The 20,740-nt window shown below is 44.7% G+C and overlaps 1 protein-coding gene across 1 annotated transcript in view; it reads left to right on the top strand.

Annotated features, from left to right (window-relative positions):
* The window catches only part of irf8 (interferon regulatory factor 8), a 58,388-nt gene that overhangs the window by 14,985 nt on the left and 22,663 nt on the right, over positions 1 to 20,740 (top strand). The window contains exons 5-6 of the mRNA XM_065011981.1: positions 3,587 to 3,661; positions 3,751 to 3,922. Coding sequence (XP_064868053.1) covers positions 3,587 to 3,661; positions 3,751 to 3,922 — 247 coding nt within the window. The remainder of the gene's footprint in view (positions 1 to 3,586; positions 3,662 to 3,750; positions 3,923 to 20,740) is intronic.

Genomic DNA, 20,740 nt, shown 5'->3' with positions numbered 1-20,740 from the left:
TATCTGGACATCATGACTAAGATGAAACGGATTGAAGGAACTTGTGCTGTGCAGAGATGGGGTCCAGATGACTTTTACACCTTAGTTTCACTTCTTCCTGTTCTTTCTCATATCCCATAAAATGTGACCTGAAATCTATTTATATATTTATAGATCTGGTCTCACCGAAGGCTGTCGCGGTCATGACATTTTGTCAGCCGGTGATTGTCAAGCAAATAACTGCCAGTTTCACGGTAATTGACCATTAATTAACATGAACACATTTAGCTTCTCCTGGCTTTCACACATTGCCACTGATGCAGATCTTTGGTATATCTACATTTTAAAAAGTTGAATATATCCATGTAAGAGCCTACATCATCACAATAAATCTGTTAGACCGGTCTAAATAAACATGATATGAAGAAAATGTAGTCTATTTCAGAAGAACAGAATAGCACACTCTGAGTTGTCCTTGTGTTAGGCCCTGATCTGGCTATGCCATATGGCTGTGGAACTGTACACTAGTTCATTAAGCAGACAAGATTTGCTTAGAATTATGTGACATTATTTTACATGATTGTATAGAATGAAGAATACAATTGAACATAGCTGAATAAAATAGAAAGGATATTTTCTCCAAACATTTTAAAGGAGTGCATAAGCAGCTATTCTGTGTTGAGCGCTTAACAAAGGTACTCCTAAAATACTTAATTTCAAGTTATTTATGTATCTTTGGTTGTGATACAAACATCGGGCTATATCTTCTGATTTTTAATACAATAAGGCTGCATGATGTGACTCTAATGATGTGACTCTAATGATGTTTTGAAAAAAGTTGCATGAAAGTCATGAGCTCTGCTTTGTTTTTTGCAAAGGCTGTACACACTTTGACAAGCTCTTGATAATGCCTCGAATTTTCCGGTGGCATCCCAAAAATAATCTATGTATTTTGCGGCCAGTGGCCATTGTGCTCTTGGGCTGAATATAATTATTATAATTCCCTTCTCCTGTTTGCACGCTCTGAAGCACCTCTCACTCACATGGCTCTCCATCATGTGACGGGTCTTTCTCACAGGCTACAAGTGAAGACAGACACATCGGGGAGGCAACTGTGTGCGTCCTTATCCAATTCAGAGGAAGAACTGTCCACATTTACTTTTCGTCAGCCAACAAGTTGAGTAGGCCTAATGAACAGCGAAAGCACTATCCTATGTCAATCTACTTTCCCCCATAGTACAAAAGTCTACATATTCTGTGCGAGAAATAAATATTCCAAATATAGTGTAGGACAGTTGTGGGATGTGATAGATTCCAAATTAATCCAACCACTAGCATCAAAACAACTTTTTTAAGCAATGAGCCTGAAGCAACAGATCAGAACGTTTAGCTTAAAATGTTGATAAAGTATTAGGATATTTCTTCACATTATAAGTGCAGCAATGTGCACACTGTAGTAAGCTATAAGCACAAATCTTCCATTAGCAGGAAAACACAATTCTCAAAAGTGACCGCAAAGGCAATTATGAATGTAATGCTTTTATTATACAGTGGGGAGAACAAGTATTTGATACACTGCTGATTTTGCAGGTTTTCCTACTTACAAAGCATGTAGAGGTCTGTCATTTTTATCATAGGTGCACTTCAACTGTGAGAGACGGAATCCAAAACAAAAATCGAGAAAATCACATTGTATGATTTTTAAGTAATTAATTTGCATTTTATTGCATGACATAAGTATTTGACCACCTACCAACCAGTAAGAATTCCGGCTCTCACAGACCTGTTAGTTTTTCTTTAAGAAGCCCTACTGTTCTCCACTCATTACCTGTATTAACTGCACCTGGTTGAACTCGTTACCTGTATAAAAGACACCTGTCCACACACTCAATCAAACAGACTCCAACCTCTACAAAATGGCCAAGACCAGAGAGGGTGTAAGGACATCAGGGATACAATTGTAGACCTGCACAAGGCTGGGATGGGCTACAGGACAATAGGTAAGCAGCTTGGTGAGAAGGCAACAACTGTTGGCGCAATTATTAGAAAATGGAAGAAGTTCAAGATGACAGTCAATCACCCTCGGTCTGGGGCTCCATGCAAGATCTCACCTCGTGGGGCATCATGATCATGAGGAAGGTGAGGGATCAGCCCAGAACTACACAGCAGAACCTGGTCAATGACCTGAAGAGAGCTGGGACCACAGTCTCAAAGAAAACCATTAGTAACACACTACGCCATCATGGATTAAAATCCTGCAGCGCACGCAAGGTCCCCCTGCTCAAGCCAGCGCATGTCCAGGCCCGTCTGAAGTTTGCCAATGACCATCTGGATGATCCAGAGGAGGAATGGGAGAAGGTCATGTGGTCTGATGAGACAAAAATTGAGGTTTTGGTCTAAACTCCACTCGCCGTGTTTGGAGGAAGAAGAAGGATGAGTACAACCCCAAGAACACCATCCCAACCGTGAAGCATGGAGGTGGAAACATCATTCTTTGGGGATGCTTTTCTGCAAAGGGGACATGACGACTGCACTGTGTGGATGGGGCCATGTATCGCGAGATCTTTGCCAACAACCTCCTTCCCTCAGTAAGGGCATTGAAGATGGGTCTTGGCTGGGTCTTCCAGCATGATAACGACCCGAAACACACAGCCAGGGCAACTAAGGAGTGGCTCCGTAAGAAGCATCTCAAGGTCCTGGAGTGGCCTAGCCAGTCTCCAGACCTGAACCCAATACAATTTCTTTGGAGGGAGCTGAAAGTCCGTATTGCCAGTGACAGCCCCGAAACCTGAAGGATCTGGAGAAGGTCTGTATGGAGGAGTGGGCCAAAATCTCTGCTGCAGTGTATGCAAACCTGGTCAAGAACTACAGGAAACGTATGATCTCTGTAATTGCAAACAAAGGTTTCTGTACTGAATATTAAGTTCTGCTTTTCTGATGTATCAAATACTTATGTCATGCAATAAAAATGCAAATTAATTACTTAAAAATCTTACAATGTGATTTTCTGGATTTTTGTATTAGATTCCGTCTCTCATAGTTGAAGTGTACCTATGATAAAAATTACAGACCTCTACATGCTTTGTAAGAAGGAACACCTGAAAAATCAGCAGTGTATCAAATACTTTTTCTCCCCACTGTAAATGTGCATTTTTATGGTGAAAATGATCTTCCCCATACTTGAAACTCACATGCTTCATATGTATGCCAGTTAGTCTCTACACCCGTTGTAAAACAGATTATTGTCCTCCATTTTGGAGCAAAATAATTAGGCTTGGAGAAGCCTAAAAAGTGTATCACTGATCATATCAGGATGTGGATTGTCATAGGTGAGACTAGGGCTGTTAAGATGACCATATTACTGCCACACCAGCGGTCACGAGTCATGACGGCAATCAAATTCCACGTGACCAATTAACGTGACTAAATGGTCACGTGGAATTTGATTGCCATCATGACTCGTGACCGCTCGTGTGGCAGTAATATGGTCATCTTAACAGCCCTAGTCTCACCTATGACAATCCACATCCTGATATGATCAGTGATACACTTTTACACTACACAGTTTATTCTGTACTTATAAGGCCATGTGTTTGTGTCTTTGCAGGTCAAAGCATTTCAAAGAGAGCATCAGGTTCATCCACGAATGTCGTCTAAATGGAGGGGCCTGTCTGGTGCACTGGTACGTACACCACCTAACCATAAACCACTAACTTTCTGTTGACCGTACCTGACCCCTCATGACTATGCTGTCCCTGTCCCATAATGCAGCCTGGCCGGTGTGTCCCGTAGTACCACCATGGTGGTGGCCTACCTGATGACCGTCACCACCTACAGCTGGGAGGAGTGTCTGTCAGCTGTTAAGGCCGTGCGTTCCTTCGTAGGCCCGAACTATGGCTTCCAACAGCAACTACAGGAGTACCAGATGAACCAAGTCACAGAGGTAGGTGCACACACATTGAAACACACACACCCTGTATATCAAATCACATGCCACATGCGCCGAATACAACAAGTGTAGACTTTACCGTGAAATGCTTACTTACAAGCCCTTAACCAACAGTGCAGATCAAGAAGAAGAAAGTATTTACCAAGTAGACTAAAATAAAAAGTAAGAATAAAAGGTAACACAATAACAATAAGAATAACGAGGCTATATACAGGGGGCACCAGTACTGAGTCAGTGTGCAGGGGTACAGGTAAGTTGAGGTAATCTGTACATGTAGGTGGGGGTGAAGTGACTGTGCATAGGTAACAAACAAACAGCGAGTAGCAGCAGTGTGCAAGGGGGGATGTCCGGTGTACAATGTAAATTGTCCGGTGGCGATTTTTATAAATTGTTCAGCAGTCTAATGGCTTGGGGGTAGAAGCTTTTGAGGAGCCTTTTGGTCCTAGACTTGGTGCTCCGGTATGGGTGGCTGTGCGGTAGCAGAGAAAACAATCTATAACTTGGGTGACTGGAGTCCCTGACAATTTTATGGGCTTTCCTCTGACACAGCCTATTATATCGGTCCTGGATGGCAGGAAGCTTGGCCCCAGTGATGTACTGGGCCGTTTGCACTACCCTCTGTAGCGCCTTACAATCAGATGCCGACAGTTGTCAAACCAGGCAGTTTTGCAACTGGTCAGGATGCTCTCGATGGTGCAGCTGTAGAACTTTTTGAGGATCTGGGGGCCCATGCTAAGTCTTTCAGTCTTCTGAGGGGAAAAAGGTTTTGTTGTGCCCTCATCACGACTGTCTTGGTATGTTTGGACCATGATAGTTCGTTGGTGATGTGGAAACCAAGGATCTTGAAACTCTAGACCCCCTCCACTACAGCCCCGTCAATGTTAATGGGGGCCTGTTCGGCCTGCTTTTTACTGTAGTCCACGATCAGCTCCTTTGTCTTGCTCACATCGAGGGAGAGGTTGTAGTTCTCTGACCTCCTCCCTATAGGCCGTCTCACCGTTGTTGGTGATCAGGCCTACCACTGTTATGTCGTCAGCAAACTTAATGATGGTGTTGGAGTCGTGTTTGGCCATGCAGTCGTGGGTGAACAGGGAATACAAGGAGGGGACTAATTACACACCCCTGAGGCGCCCCAGTGTTGAGGATCAGCGTGGCAGATGTATTGTTGCCTACTCTTACCACCTGGGGGGGGTCCCTTAATGCTCCAGGGGCGCTGTACAATGGTGACCCAGTCCGTGAACCCACTCCCTGCGGGTGTCTCACGGGGAGTTGGGATATGCAACAAATAAACAGGACAAATATAAGCACCCCTCAAATTGTTGTTATTATTCTACAGCTTCCCGCAATTCAATGTGAGCAGAAAAACACCCTGTAACACAGCTCAAGTGTAATATTTAGACTTGAATAGTTCAGGTAAACAATTTCAGTGAGTAAGAAGAATGCCGGTTAAGGCCCACCTCTTCTCTAACACCCACTCGGAAGCCAAACTGTTAGCTTACTCCCACTCATAGTACAGAGTCACAGGAATGTGTCATCATTCAGCCGCTATCAGTTAATGATGCAGCCGTTTTTTTACAAGGCCACTCCTGCCCTGTCAGGTTCATACTTTTGGTTTACTTTCACTTCTGTAGATGGAGGTGGGTCTCTGACAGTAAACCTGGAGCCCATCCTTCCTGGCTGCCTTTCTCAACTTTATATGGCCTACCAGGGATCTTCCTAAACTCATCATACTGCTCATTAGCAATCTGCGAGATGATCTTTGTGATGGCTGATGGCTTTCTCTCGACTTGCTGTTATGACCGAGGTGGGTTATGAACCCTCAATGTATCTAGGCAAACAGAAGACCACTAGATCGTGTGTAAACTGTTACTATGTGACTTTCATCTGGGCCACCAGAAATACACGAGTTATTTAATTAGAAGTGCCACCATCATGCATATGAACCGTGACTTCACTCTCATGTCACTAGACCTACACTAAAGTGTTTGCTGGTTTCAAAGTGAGTATCTGTGTTGTCAGTTTATTTATACCCATCTGCAAATTATTCACACAAGATGTAGTGAGGTGAGAAAATGGCTTTCCTGTTGTGGGGCAGCTATTTCCACACACATCAGACTTCAAACCTGTGAAATGATGTGTGACATGCACACGCATAGACACACACACACACACATGTTTCTAGACCATTCTGCAAAAAGAGCTGTGTATGGAGGTTGCTGAGAAGGGCTTTGTCTCTCTAGCTGATGACATGCACCCAGCCAGTGGTACTCAGTACGTGTGTGTTGTACACAGAAGGGGAACTGGAGGGGCTTGCTGAAATTGCATTAGCCTGGTACTAACCATCACGTGACTGTAATTACTGTCAGAGGCTTGCAACATGTCTTCACTGAATAAAAAAACATTTATTTTCTTATTGTTTGGTTGAGTTGGCAGTGATTTTGAGGATCAAAGGGGAAATGGAATTCCTTTCTTCATGTTTTTCCCACGACTGTGTCTTAGAGAGAATTTGCTCTTGTCATCCCAATAGTTTTATCTATAGTGTTAGACTGTATATAGAGGTGATCAATTGTAAATTTTTTAAATTTCACAACACTTTGCCTAAAACACTGATACAACTAAGGCATGTCTGTTGTTAAAAATGATTATAAATGCATTATTATGTGGGTGTTTTGTTGTACGTAAGGTAAGGTTCAGTAAGTGTGATAGTGTCTTAGGGGTTGTGTCCAGGTCACTGTTCCTTAGTTTGGACTTTGACTTACTTTAAATGGATTCAAAGCAGGGAGATGTTTTCAAACAAACAAAACTGAAATTTACATAATTTGTTCCAATTTTGAGTAATCCTTTTCTCATGAATAGTTGATCTGGAAGTGAAAACTGGTAAAGGAATGGTGGAGAGTCTGACTCAAAGCTGGGTTTGGGACTCAAGTCTCCCATCTGTCCTTATCGTGTGTAGTCTAACTGTACATTGTACCTACCTGTGTATTTTTGTAACACAGTCCATTTTCTTGTAAAGAGGTTTGAGTATGTTGTATGGCTGGTTATGGATGGTGGTAATGTGTGGGAGTCGCTGGGACACCTGACGGTTGTGTGGGAGGAAACATACACAGTGACACACCTGATGTTACGACTTCCACCGAAGGTGGCTCCTCTCCCTGTTCGTGTGGCGCTCGGCGGTCGTCGTCGCCGGCCTACTAGCTGCCACCGATCCATTTTTCCTTTGTGTCTGTCTGTATTGTTTACACCTGTGTCTGATTAGTTGATTTCGGTGGGTATATTTACCTCCGCTGCCTGCTAGTCTTTGTGCGGGATTGTTTTCTGTGGTTATGTTATTGAGGGGTGCGTGTCTGCACCACAGGGTTTTTCACGGTAGTTGTGCCATTTAGGTATTGAGTTTAGGACTAGAGGTTTCTCCTCTGTGTGTAGCACTTTATTTCCCTGTGTGTGTGGCAACCTCGTTTGGGCGTGTTTCAGTCCCATGTTGTAGTTGTGTTTTGGACTACTCATTAAACTATTTTGCACTGGGAATTCCTTGCTCTCCTGCTCCTGATTCCTGCACCTCCCTCCGTCAGGAGGCACGTAACACCTGAACACAACTCTTCTCTTTTACCTGACATGGGAACTGTCTTGGTTCATCTGGAACTCCTGCATATATTTTGTATATAACATTAAAATTATACTGTATTTCATGATTACTCAACTAATTTAAATAATGTACCACAAGTTTGTTAACCTTTACACTACTGTAATAAATTATAGGTCATTTATAAGAAAATCACTAAATAAATACACATTGCAATCTTTTGTTGAACTATCACATTGGTGGCTATGCATTGGTACTAGTAGCCACCCACCACTCCATCCAACACCTGTCTACCAGAAGCCCATGATATGATGTTCATCACCTGTCTACCAGAAGCCCATGATGTGATATCCAACACCTGTCTACCAGAAGCCCATGATATGATGTTCATCACCTATCTACCAGAAGCCCATGATGTGATATCCAACACCTGTCTACCAGAAGCCCATGATATGATGTTCAACACCTGTCTACCAGAAGCCCATGATGTGATGTTCAACACCTATCTACCAGAAGCCCATGATGTGATGTTCAACACCTGTCTACCAGAAGCCCATGATATGATGTTCAACACCTGTCTACCAGAAGCCCATGATATGATGTTCAACACCTATCTACCAGAAGCCCATGATGTGATATCCAACACCTATCTACCAGAAGCCCATGATGTGATGTTCAACACCTGTCTACCAGAAGCCCATGATGTGATGTTCATCACCTATCTACCAGAAGCCCATGATGTGATGTTCAACACCTATCTACCAGAAGCCCATGATGTGATGTTCAACACCTATCTACCAGAAGCCCATGATGTGATGTTCAACACCTATCTACCAGAAGCCCATGATGTGATGTTCAACACCTATCTACCAGAAGCCCATGATGTGATGTTCATCACCTATCTACCAGAAGCCCATGATGTGATATCCAACACCTATCTACCAGAAGCCCATGATGTGATGTTCATCACCTATCTACCAGAAGCCCATGATGTGATATCCAACACCTGTCTACCAGAAGCCCATGATGTGATGTTCATCACCTATCTACCAGAAGCCCATGATGTGATATCCAACACCTATCTACCAGAAGCCCATGATGTGATATCCAACACCTGTCTACCAGAAGCCCATGATGTGATGTTCCGTTGTTTAAAATGTCAGCCATGTCTTCCCACAGCACAGCTGAGAACTACACTGATCAATCCCACTGTCCTGTGTGGAAGTCTAACCCAAAAGAGCATAAACTGCACTATACACGGCTGGTCTTACAAGGACATCCATGTTTGATGTGTTCAGTGAGGGGTAGCAATGTTCATGTCAGAACAATAATATGTCCACCTTGTTGTTTTAATTTCTCACTGCATTTCCAAAATGTTCATAAATTATGTCTATAGATCCAGTGTGGAGCACATCTAAGCTGCATAACCTTGATTAGTGAACACACAGGTGGCAAAAGAATATGACAACTGAAGCGAAACGAACGTTTAGGTTCATTAGGTTCACACTAGTGTGAACATTTTATTTGTCTCTTTATAATCTACAGTTCCCTCTTTGTATTCATATTGCGTTACTGAAATGGAACATAATTCCATATATTACTTTCAGAGACACTTTCAGTTCGTCCTATTTCGCAATATATATGGTGTTACACAACAAATGATTAGATGGTTATTTCCTGGATTCCCTCCAGAAACCGCAGATCTGGATGGTCTGTTGGACTTGTTGACCTAAATGGTTAGAGATTTATTGTAAAGGCAAGATGGAGCATGTCCCACAGGCTGTGGTTCCTCTATGGCAAGAGGAGGGCTGGGCAGTGTTCAATTAATGTATGGTGTGTTACACTTACAGAATCACCAGGACTGACATAGAAATGGAACACATGAATAGAAGGAATGAAAAACAATATCGGTCAAATACAATTTCTTGTGTATTTGTATTTATTATGGATCCCCATTAGCTGCTACCAAGGCAGCTAATGAAGATGGCGCCGGAGGGCTGCCGTCTTATCGGCTCTTAAACAACCATGCTATTTTTTTAATGCGTTGTTCTTTACTTGTTTTGTACATAAAGCTGCTGCTACCTTCTCCTATGACCGAAAAGAGCTTCTCGACATCAAAACTGGGATTACTCACCTAAAATTGGACGAGGAGTTTTTCTTCAATGAGTCGGACGCGAGGGATATACAACGGACACCCGACCAGGCCCAAATCCCCGTGATTCGCTGGAAAAGGAAACGTAGGTTTCGCGGAAAGAGATCAGAATGCCTTGTGAGGATCAGGTGACGAGTGGCTAATCTGCCCTTGCCTTCCATTCTGCTAGCTAGCTAACGTTCAATCGCTGGAAAATAAATTAGATGAACTGAAAGCACATATATCCTACCAACAGGACATTAAAAACTGTAATATCTTATGTTTCACAGAGTTGTGGCTGAACGCCGACATTAAGAACATACTGCTGGCGGGTTATACACTCTATTGGCAGGACAGAACCGCAGCCTCTGGTAAGACATGGGCAGGGGCCTGTGCATATTTGTAAACAATAGCTGGTGCACGATATCTAAGGAAGTCTCAGGGTTTTGCTCGCCTGAGGTAGAGTATCTCATGATAAGCTGTAGACTACACTATCTACCTTGAGAGATTTCATCTGTATTTTTCGTAGCTATCTACAGACCGAGGCTGGCACTCAAACCGCACTCAATTAGCTGTATTCTGCCAAAAAGCAAAGAGGAAAAGCTCATCCAGAGGCTGCGCTTCTAGTGGCCGGGGACTTTAATGCAGGGAAACTTAAATCAGTTGTACCTAATTTCTATCCGCATGTTAAATGTGCAACCAGAGGGGAAAAAATCTAGACCACCTTTACTCCACACACAGAGACGCGTACAAAGCTCTCCCTCACCCTCCATTTGGCAAATCTGACCATAACTCTATCCTCTTGATTCCTGCTTATAAGCTACAATTAAAACAGGAAGCACCAGTGACTCTGTCAATAAAAAAAGTGGTAAGATGAGCCAGTTTTGACCAGTATTTGGCTGAGCTGAACACACTGAGCAAAACGTGTGAATTTGAAAATCTGAAAGACTCACTAGTGAAAGACAGGATAGTCTGTGGCATACTTGATAAAGGACTCAAGGAGAGATTACTGCGGATCAAGATTTAACTGTGGATAAAGCAGTGAATATGTGTCGAGCAGCTGAAACCACCAGAGCACAAGCTAAAGGGCTGTGCAGGGATGAGACATCAGTGTATACAATAAAAAGAGAGGAGCATCACACACACACAAGGCCTTACAAAACAAAAACAAGCAAGAGAGAGAATTCAAAACACTACATGTGGAAAATGTGGATTTATCCACAAGCCAAAAAATGCCCTGCACATGGCAAATCATGTAACAACTGTGGGAAAAATCGAGGAGATAGAATTCTTCATTGATTATTCTTTGGAAATATGCAATGCAGTAAATGCTGAATGGATTGTGCCATTGAAGGTGAATGAAACTATAATACCATTCAAGCTTGAAACTGGAGCACAGGTAAACCTGTTGTCTCTGGATGACTACAAAACACCGAAGGTGAAGAGCAAAATACACCCGGTGAAAATGAAGGTTACTGGTTATACTGGGGAGAACGTACCAGTCAAAGGAAAACAGTTCAGAGCACAGCTGCTTATTGTGGAAAAGAGTGTACAGCCTATTCTAGGAATCAATGCATGTGAAAAGCTCAATTTGTTGAAAAGAGTATATGTAGTGACAGATTGAAAATGACCAAGAATCACTACTGGGTGAGTATGAGGATGTGTTTGAGGGTCTTGGATGTTTACCAGGAGAACACAAAATATGTACTGATGACAAAATGACTCCAGTTGTGCATGCATGCAGAAAAGTTCCATTTGCACTGAGGGAAAAGCTCAAAGAGGAACTCTTTGACATGTATCTCATGGAAAAGTTAGACGTCATCACAAAAATGGATGAACCTACAGACTGGGTAAGCTCAATGGTTATTGTGGTGAAAAAGAACGGCGATCTCAGGATATGTCTAGACCCGAGAGATCTCAAAAAAGCAATCAAGAGAGAGCATTTCAAGTTGCCAACCAGAGAAGAGATAATGTCACAGTTTGCTGGAGCAAAGGGGTTCAGTAAGCTTGATGCCTCATCAGGATTCTGGCAAATGAAGCTAGATGATGCAAGGTCAAGGCTATGCACATTCAACACACCTGAGGGCAGGTACAGATTTCTTCGTCTACCATATGGGATTCTCTCAGCACCAGAGGTCTACCACAAGACAATCCACACGATCTTCGTGCGCATCCCAGGAGTGGAGACTATGATGGATGACATCATCGTCTGGGGGTCAAAAGAAGAACACGATGCGAGAGGGAGACAAGTGCTGGATCTGACACGGAAAGTCAACCTAAAACTAAACATGGACAAATCCGAGTTTGGTGTGAAAACACTTACCTTCGTGGGAGACGTACTTTCAGAGGATGGAGTCAAACCAGACCCAAGGAAAACATCAGCCATCAACAACATGGAGCGCCCAAAGAACAAAGACGACGTGAGACGCTTAATGGGCATGATCACCTAACTTGCAAAGTTAATACCTCAACTGTCAGCACAGTCCGCTCCACTCAGATGTCTTCTAGAACAGAAAAAATGAATAGGAATGGTCCCATGAACAAGAAAACTGCTTCAAAAACCTAAAGAAGACAATCACAGAAGAGCCAGTGCTCAGGTTCTATGATCCAGAGAAAAGAACAAGGATTTCTGCAGACGCGTCACAGTTTGGCCTGGGAGCAGTTCTTCTGCAACAGCATGACGACACATGGCAAGCCATCGCTTATGCGTCCAGAGCCTTGACAGGCGCAGAGACAAGGTATGCACAAATAGAGAAAGAACTACAGGCGAGCACATACGCTTGCGAAAGGTTTCACCAACACATCTACGGACGAGATTTTGAAGTAGAAACCAACCACAAAACATTGGTGTCAATCATGTCTAAGCCACTGAATGATTGTCCAATGAGAATCCAGAGAATGTTGATCAGACTGCAAAAATATGATGTGAAGATGATCTATACCCCGGGAAAGTTCATGTTCGCCGCCGACACTCTTTCTCGAGCAGTCGACAAGAAGGAGAGCTTCGACACACAGAAAAACACAGATTCAGGCCTACGTCAACATGATTGTAGCATCACTTCCTGTGTCTTCTGAGAGAATGGAGCAGATCAAAAGAGAGATCACAGATGACCAGACAATGACAGAGTCGAAAGAAACAACACCGATAGGATTGCCCGCACAGAAAAACAACTGTACAAGGAGAATACAGGATTATTGGATGTGCAGAGCAGAGCTCACAGTTGTGGATGACATAGTGTTCAAAGGCAACAAAATTGTCATTCCCATGACACTACGCAAAGAAATGCTACAGAAAATACACAACGGCCACTTGGGTGAGGAAAAATGCAAACGACGAGCATGCGAAGTAATGTACTGGCCAAGAATGAACCAGGAAATCAGCCAGACCACTGTTTCATGTGAACTGTGTTTGACCTACAGGCCAAAGCAGCAAGCAGAGCCGCTAATGCCTCATCCAGTACCCAACAGACCCTACTACAAAGTTGGAGTTGACCTTTTTGACTGCAATGGCAAAAGTCACATTGTTGTTACCGGCGACTACTCGGAATTACCCTGAAGTAGCAACACTGCCAACTACCTCCAGCAAAGCTGTAATCACCTACCTGAAATCAGTCGTTGCAAGACATGGGGTTGCGTCTGAACTGTACTCGGACAATGGCCCGCAGTTCTCAAGTTCCGAATTCCGATTGTTCGCTAACGATTGGGCATTCCGACACAACACCTCCAGCCTCAACTACTCGAGATCCAACGGCTTAGCAGAGAGTTCAGTCAAAATCGTCAAAGGTCTGATGAAAAAGGCACACAATGTAAAGGAGGATTTCTTTTAAAATCTGATGATCTACCGCAGCGCACCGCTGCAGAACGGACTTTCACCTGAACAAATGTTAATGGGACGTCGCATCAGAACCAACCTACCCATCCATGAGGACTTGCTAACAGTCAGAGGTGCTCACAAAGTCAAACTCGTGAAGGAAAAACAGAAAGACAAAAACAGCGACACGACAAAAGTGCAAAACCTGAACTGAAACCTGGAGATCATGTACGACTCAGAGACATCACTACAAGAACCTGGATGCAGCAAGGGTGTGTGCACCGCGATCCTATGAGATCCAAACAAAGCATGGATAACAACTGAGATGAAACCGAGTGGATCTAAGGCTTCAGCCATTCACTCAAGGGACTGAGGATCACCTGGAGGATACTGCTGAAGCGTCAAATGCCTTTAGAAATGGACAATTCAGTCAGAACACCCTGACTGACAATGAACGCTGTCCAACTGTTTCAGGAAGCACTTCGGCAGAACAACCAAAAAGGACTATCAGAGCCCCTGAAAGGCTTATTGAGAATTGCTATAAAAAAAATATTTAAAAAAGGGGCACCTGGACTGTTTTGTTTATGTGAAAGGAAATAGAGCCACAATAGAGTATTGTTGGACAGACTATAGTTAGTTGAAAAAGATTATATAAAAATAAAAAAAATTGGGGGAAAGAAATGTGTGTTATTGAAAATGGCATGTTATGCAGGTTGAGTAAACAAATGTGATGTGTAGTTACATTGAAAAGTAGTTTTATTTTAAAGGTAAGAAGATGTGTTGTTATGTTTCAATAACATTTAGGCTATGTTACCCAACAGGCTATGCAGGTGGTTGAAGAATGTCTTGCATGGCTAAACATGGAGTTTTCTAGCTGAAGTATATGTTCATTAAAAGTAGTTAAACCTACGCCCCGGTTTGTCATTATATAAGGAACAAACATAACACACTCCAATTTGCATACCGCACCAACAAATCCACAGATGATGCAATCTCTATTGCACTCTACACTGCCCTTTCCCACCTGGATAAAATTAACACCTATGTGAGAATGCTATTCATTCACTACAGCTCAGCGTTCAACACCATAGTGCCCTCAAAGCTCATCACTAAGCTAAGGACCCTGGGACTAAACACCTCCCTCTGCAATTGGATCTTGGACTTCCTGACAGGCCACCCCCCAGGTGGTAAGGGTAGGTAACAACACATCCGCCACGCTGATCCTCAACATGGGGAACCATCAGTGGTACATGCTCAGTCCCCTCCTATACTCCCTGTTCACTCATGACTGCACGGCCAGGCACGACTCCAACACCATCATTAAGTTTACCGATGACACAACAGTGGTAGGCCTGATCACTGACAACGATGAGACAGCCTATAGGGAGGAGGTCAGAGACCTGACCGTGTGGTGCAAGGACAACAATCATTCCATCAACATGATCAAGACAAAGAAGATGATTGTGGACTACATGACCGAGCATGCCCCCATTCTCAATGACGGGGCTGTAGTGGAGCAGGTTGAGAGTTCCTTGGCACCCACATCACCAACAAACTAATGTGGTCCAAGCACACCAAGACAGTCGTGAAGAGGGCACGACAAAACCTATTCCCCCTCAGGAGACTGAAAAGATTTGACATGGGTCCTCAGATCCTCAAAAGGTTTGACAGCTGCACCATTGAGAGCATCCTGACGGGTTGCATCACTGCCTGGTATGGCAACTGCTCGGCCTCCAACCGCAAGGCACTACAGAGGGTAGTGTGTCCGGCCCAGTACATCACTGGGGGCCAAGTTTCCTGTCATCCAGGACCTAGGCTTTACGGAAGAGCTGGGCTTTACGGAAGAGTGGCCAGAAAAAAGCCATTGCTTAAAGAGAAAATAAGCAAACACATTTGGTGTTCTCCAAAAGGCATGTGGGAGACTCCCCAAACATATGCAAGAAAGTACTCTGGTCAGATGAGACTAAAAGTTGAGTTTTTTGGCCATCAAGGAAAACGCAATGTCTGGCACAAACCCAAAACCTCTCATCACGCTGAGAACACCATCCCCACAGTGAAGCATGGTGGTGGCAGCATCATGCTGTGGGGGTGTTTTTCATCGGCAGGGACTGGGAAACTGGTCAGAATTGAAGGAATGATGGATGGTGCTAAATACAGGGAAATTCGTGAGGGAAACCGGTTTGTCTTCCAGAGATTTGAGACTGGGATGGAGGTTCACTGTCCAGCAGGACAATGACCCTAAGCATACTGCTAAAGCAACACTTGAGTAGTTTAAGGGGAACATTTAAATGTCGTGGAATGGCCTATGTAACTGATGTGAAATGGCTAGCTAGTTAACGGGGTGCACGCTAATAGCGTTTCAATCGGTGACGTCACTCGCTCTGAGACATTGAAGTAGTTGTTCCCCGTGCTCTGCAAGGGCCGTGGCTTTTGTGGAGCAATGGGTAACGATGCTTTGTGGGTGTCAGTTGTTGATGTGTGCAGAGGGTCCCTGGTTCGAGCCCAGGTAGGGGCGAGGAGAGGGACGGAAGCAAAACTGTTTACCTAGTCAAAGCCCAGACCTCAATCCAATTGAGAATCTGTGGTATGACTTAAAGATGGCTGTACACCAGCTGGAACCCATCCAACTTGAAGGAGCTGGAGCAGTTTTGCCTTGAAGAATGGGCAAAAAATCCCAGTGGCTAGATGTGCCAAGCTTATAGAGACATATCCCAAGAGACTTGCAGCTGTAATTGTTGCAAAAGGTGGCTCTGGTATTGACTTTGGGGGGGGGGGGGGGTGAATATTTATGCATGCTCAATTTTTCAGTTTTTTTGTCTTATTTCTTGTTTGTTTCACAATAAAAATATGTTGCATCTTCAAAATGGTAGGCATGTGGTGTAAATCGAATGATACAAACCCCCCCCCCAAAATATATATTTTAATAACAGGTTTTATGGCAACAAAATAGGAAAAATGCGAAGGGGGTGATAACTTTCGCAAGGTACTGTACTGCTGCTCTTTAAATATTTGTTATTCTTATCTCTTACTTTTTTAGGGATTTTCTTAAAACTGCATTGTTGGTTAAGGGCTTGTAAGTAAGCATTTCACTGTAAGGTCTACCTGTTGTATTCAGCATGTGACAAATATTTGATTTGATTTGATTAACTCATCCTGGCATCCAGAAAAATTAAAGCAGTTTATACAATTTGTCAACGATTAGGTGAATCGATAAGGCGAAGTCAGGTGCAGGACACAGGTATGAGTAATAATCAGAGAATTTACTCAAAAATTAAGCAATGTTCCAACAAGGAAAAACACAAATATCCAGAGCACAAAATAACGAAACCACATGACAACGGCAATAACGCACAAAACAGAAAGGGACGCCAGAGGGTTAAATAAGGAACATTGATTATGGAATTGAAACCAGGTGTGTAATAATGAAGACAAAACAAAACGAAAATGAAACATGGATCGGTGGTGACTAGAAAGCTGGTGACATCGACTGCCGAACGCCGCCCAACAAGGAAAACGGGGAAATCCACCGATAGGTGTGTCCACGGTCGTTGTTGAACGGGAAGGGATTGTAATTTCCCTCTGGGCAGGTGTCTAGGGGCCTTGCACTGTGTGCACACCAAGCAGGAGGAAACATAAACCCTCATATCCTTAGCTAACGTGGGCCACCAGTACTTCCCAGCAAGACAGCCCACTGTCCGACCGATGCCAGGATGACCAGAGGAGGGTGACGTGTGGGCCCAACAGATCAAACGATCGCGGACATCAAACGGAACGTACAGATGCCCAACTGGACACTGTGTGGGAGTGGGCTTTGCACGTGACGCCCGCTCGATGTCCGCGTCCACCTCCCATACCACCGGTGCCACCAGGTAAGAAGCTGGAAGTATGGGAGTGGGAACCGCGGACCACTCCTCTGTATCATACATCCGGGACAGTGCGTCTGCCTTCACTTTCTGGGAACCTGGTCTGTAGGATAGGGTGAAAACAAAGCGGGTGAAAAACATGGCCCACCTTGCCTGGCGAGGGTTCAGTCTCCTCGCTGTCTGAATGTACTCCAGATTGCGGTGGTCAGTCCAAATGAGAAAAGGGTGTCTAGCCCCCTCAAGCCAATGTCTCCATGCCTTAAGAGCCCCGACAACAGCCAACAGCTCCCAGTCCCCCACATCACAGTTTCGCTCCACCGGGCTGAGCTTCTTTGAAAAGAAAGCACAGGGGCGGAGCTTAAGTGGCGTACCCGAGCGCTGAGACAGCACAGCCCCTATCCCAGCCTCGGACGCGTCCACCTCAATTATGAACGCTAAGGAGGGATCAGGATGAGCCAGCACGGGAGCCGAGGTAGACAGAGCCTTCAGGTGACTAAAAGCCCTGTCCGCCCCAGCTGACCACTGCAGTCGCACCGGTCCCCCCTTCAGCAAGGAGGTAATGGGAGCCGCTACCTGACCAAACCCCAGATAAACCTCCGGTAGTAGTTGGCAAACCCTAAGAACCGCTGCACCTCCTTTACCGTGGTTGGAGTCGGCCAATTACGCACGGCTGAAATGTGGTCATTTTCCATCTCCACCCCTGACGCAGAAAGGCGATACCCTAGGAAGGAGACGGACTGTTGGAAGAACAGACATTTCTCAGCCTTGACGTACAGGTCATGCTCCAACAGTCGACCAAGCACCCTGCGTACAAGGGACACATGCTCGGCACTTGTAGCAGAGTATATTAGAATGTCATCTATATACACCACTACACCCTGCCCATGCAGGTCACTGAAAATCTCATATACAAAGGATTGGAAGACTGATGGAGCATTCATTAAAACCTTTTGTTACTCCAAAACCCACATGCTGGAGCGTAATCATCGCCTGAAACCAATTAGCATAACGCAACGGACATAAATATCCCTAGAAAATATTCCTATTCCTGAAAATCACAAATGAAATATATTGAGACACAGCTTAGCCTTTTGTTAATCACCCTGTCATCTCAGATTTTCAAAATATGCTTTACAACCAACGCTAGACAAGCATTTGTGTAAGTTTATCGATAGCCTAGCATAGCATTATGCCTTGCTAGCAGCAGGCAACCTTGTCACGGAAATCAGAAAAGCAATCAAATTAAATCGTTTACCTTTGATGAACTTTGGATGTTTTCACTCACGAGACTCCCAGGTAGACAGCCAAAGTTCATTTTTTCCCAAAATATTATTTTTGTAGGCGAAATAGCTCCGTTTGTTCTTCCCGTTTGGCTGAGAAATCGCCGGGAAATTGCGGTCACCACAACTCCGAAAAATATTCAAAATTAGCTGCATAATATCGACAGAAACATTGCAAACGTTGTTTAGAATCCATCCTCAAGTTGTTTCTAGGACCGATTGGAGTAATGGCTACCTCTGTATTTTACGCGAGAATCTCTCTCGGAGCCACCATGTGACCACTTACGCCATGTGGCCGCCTACGGCTATTCTTCAACAGAAATGCGTAAAACTACGTCACAATGCTGTAGACACATTGGGGAATAGGTAGAAAACGTAAGCTCGTTGATGGTACATTCACAGCTGAATAGGGAGTCATTGGAACGCAGCGCTTTCAAAGCCTGGGGCACTTCCGGATTGGATTTTTCTCAGGCTTTCGCCTGCAACATCAGTTCGGTTATACTCACAGACAATATCTTTACAGTTTTGGAAACGTTAGAGTGTTTTCTATCGAAAGCTGTCAATTATATGCATATTGTAGCATCTTTTCCTGACAAAATATCCCATTTAAAACGGGAACGTTTTTTTTCCAAAAATGAAAATACTGCCCCCTAGTACCAAGAGGATTAACCTCTCCCGTATGGCATGATGAGGTACTCATAGTGCCAGAAGTGGTGCTAAATGCAGTCTTCCACTCATCCCCCGCCCAGATACGCACCAGGTTGTAAGAGGTCCAATTTTGTGAAGAAGCGCGCCCCGTGCAATGACTGTCATACTGGCTATGAGAGGTAGCGGGTAACTGTATTTTACCGTGATCTGATTTAAACCTCGATAGTCAATACACGGGCGTAAATCTCCATCCTTCTTCTTCACAAAAAAGAAACTAGATAGGTGAAGTGGAAGGCCGAATGTATCCCTGTCCCAGAGGTTCGGTGACATATGTTTCCATAGCCGCCGTCTCCTCCCGTGACAGAGGATACACGTGACTCCTGGGAAGTGAAGCGTCTACCAGGAGATTTATCGCACAATCCCCCTGTCGATGGGGTGGTAATTGAGTCGCCTTCTTTTTACAGAAGGTGAGTGCCAAATCAGCATATTCAGGGGGAATGTGCATGGTGGAGACCTGGTTTGGACTCTCCACCGTAGTTGCACCTAAAGAAACACCTACACACCTCCCTGAGCATTGACGGGACCATCCCTTGAGAGCCCTCTGTTGCCACGAAATAGTGGGGTCATGAGAGGCCAACCAGGGAATGCCCAACACAACAGGAAACGCAGGAGAGCATGTTCAGGGAAGGGAACATCAACAGGAACAATAGAGATCCCTAATCTAAGTGCGAAGGAACGGTCAATAAAGTTCCCAGCTGCGCCTAAATCTACTAGCACCTTATGCTGGGAACGCGGGGAAAGCTCAGGAAATTCTATATACAACCACGTGTGTGCAACAGGGAGCTCTGAGTGAGTCACCTGGGATGATCCACCAGTGCTCCGCCTGCTACATCGACCCCCTGGCGAACCTCCCCAGCATCGACCAGCAGTGTGCCCTCTGCGGCCAAAGGTGGTGCAGGGAATGGTCCCTCCTCTGGTCCCCCTCATAGCAGCACCTCCCAGCTCCATCGGTGTTGGATCAGAGGTGCTGGGGGATGGAACTGACGGACCCCGATCCGGACGTCTGCGGGAGGCCAACAGGTTATCCAGCCAGATGGGTAGATCCACCAGCTGGTCAAGGTTAAGGGTGGTGTCCCTGCAGGCTAGCTCCCTATGAACGTCCTCGCGTAAACTACACTTGTAGTGGTCGATCAGGGCCCGCTCATTCCATTCCGCACCGGCGGCCAGAGTTCTAAAGTCCAGCGCGAACTCTTGAGTGCTCCTCATCCCCTGTCTTAGATGATACAAGCTTTCTTCCGCCACTCTCCCTTCAGGTGGATGATCGAAAACCGCCCGGAAGCGGCAGGTGAAATCCTCGTAATTGTCCAACGTCGGGCCTTACCTTCTCCAGATGAGGTTGGCCCATTCCAGTGCTTTACCAGTCAGACAAGAGATGAGGGCGCTCACTCTCTCGCATCCCGAAGGGGCCGGCTGAACGGCTGCCAGGTAGAGCTCCAGCT

This window comes from Oncorhynchus nerka, linkage group LG27 (assembly GCF_034236695.1).
Source record: "Oncorhynchus nerka isolate Pitt River linkage group LG27, Oner_Uvic_2.0, whole genome shotgun sequence".
NCBI classification, from domain to species: Eukaryota; Metazoa; Chordata; class Actinopteri; order Salmoniformes; family Salmonidae; genus Oncorhynchus; species Oncorhynchus nerka.
Note: the sequence above shows the minus strand (reverse complement) of the source record. Positions and strands in the feature narration are given on the sequence as shown.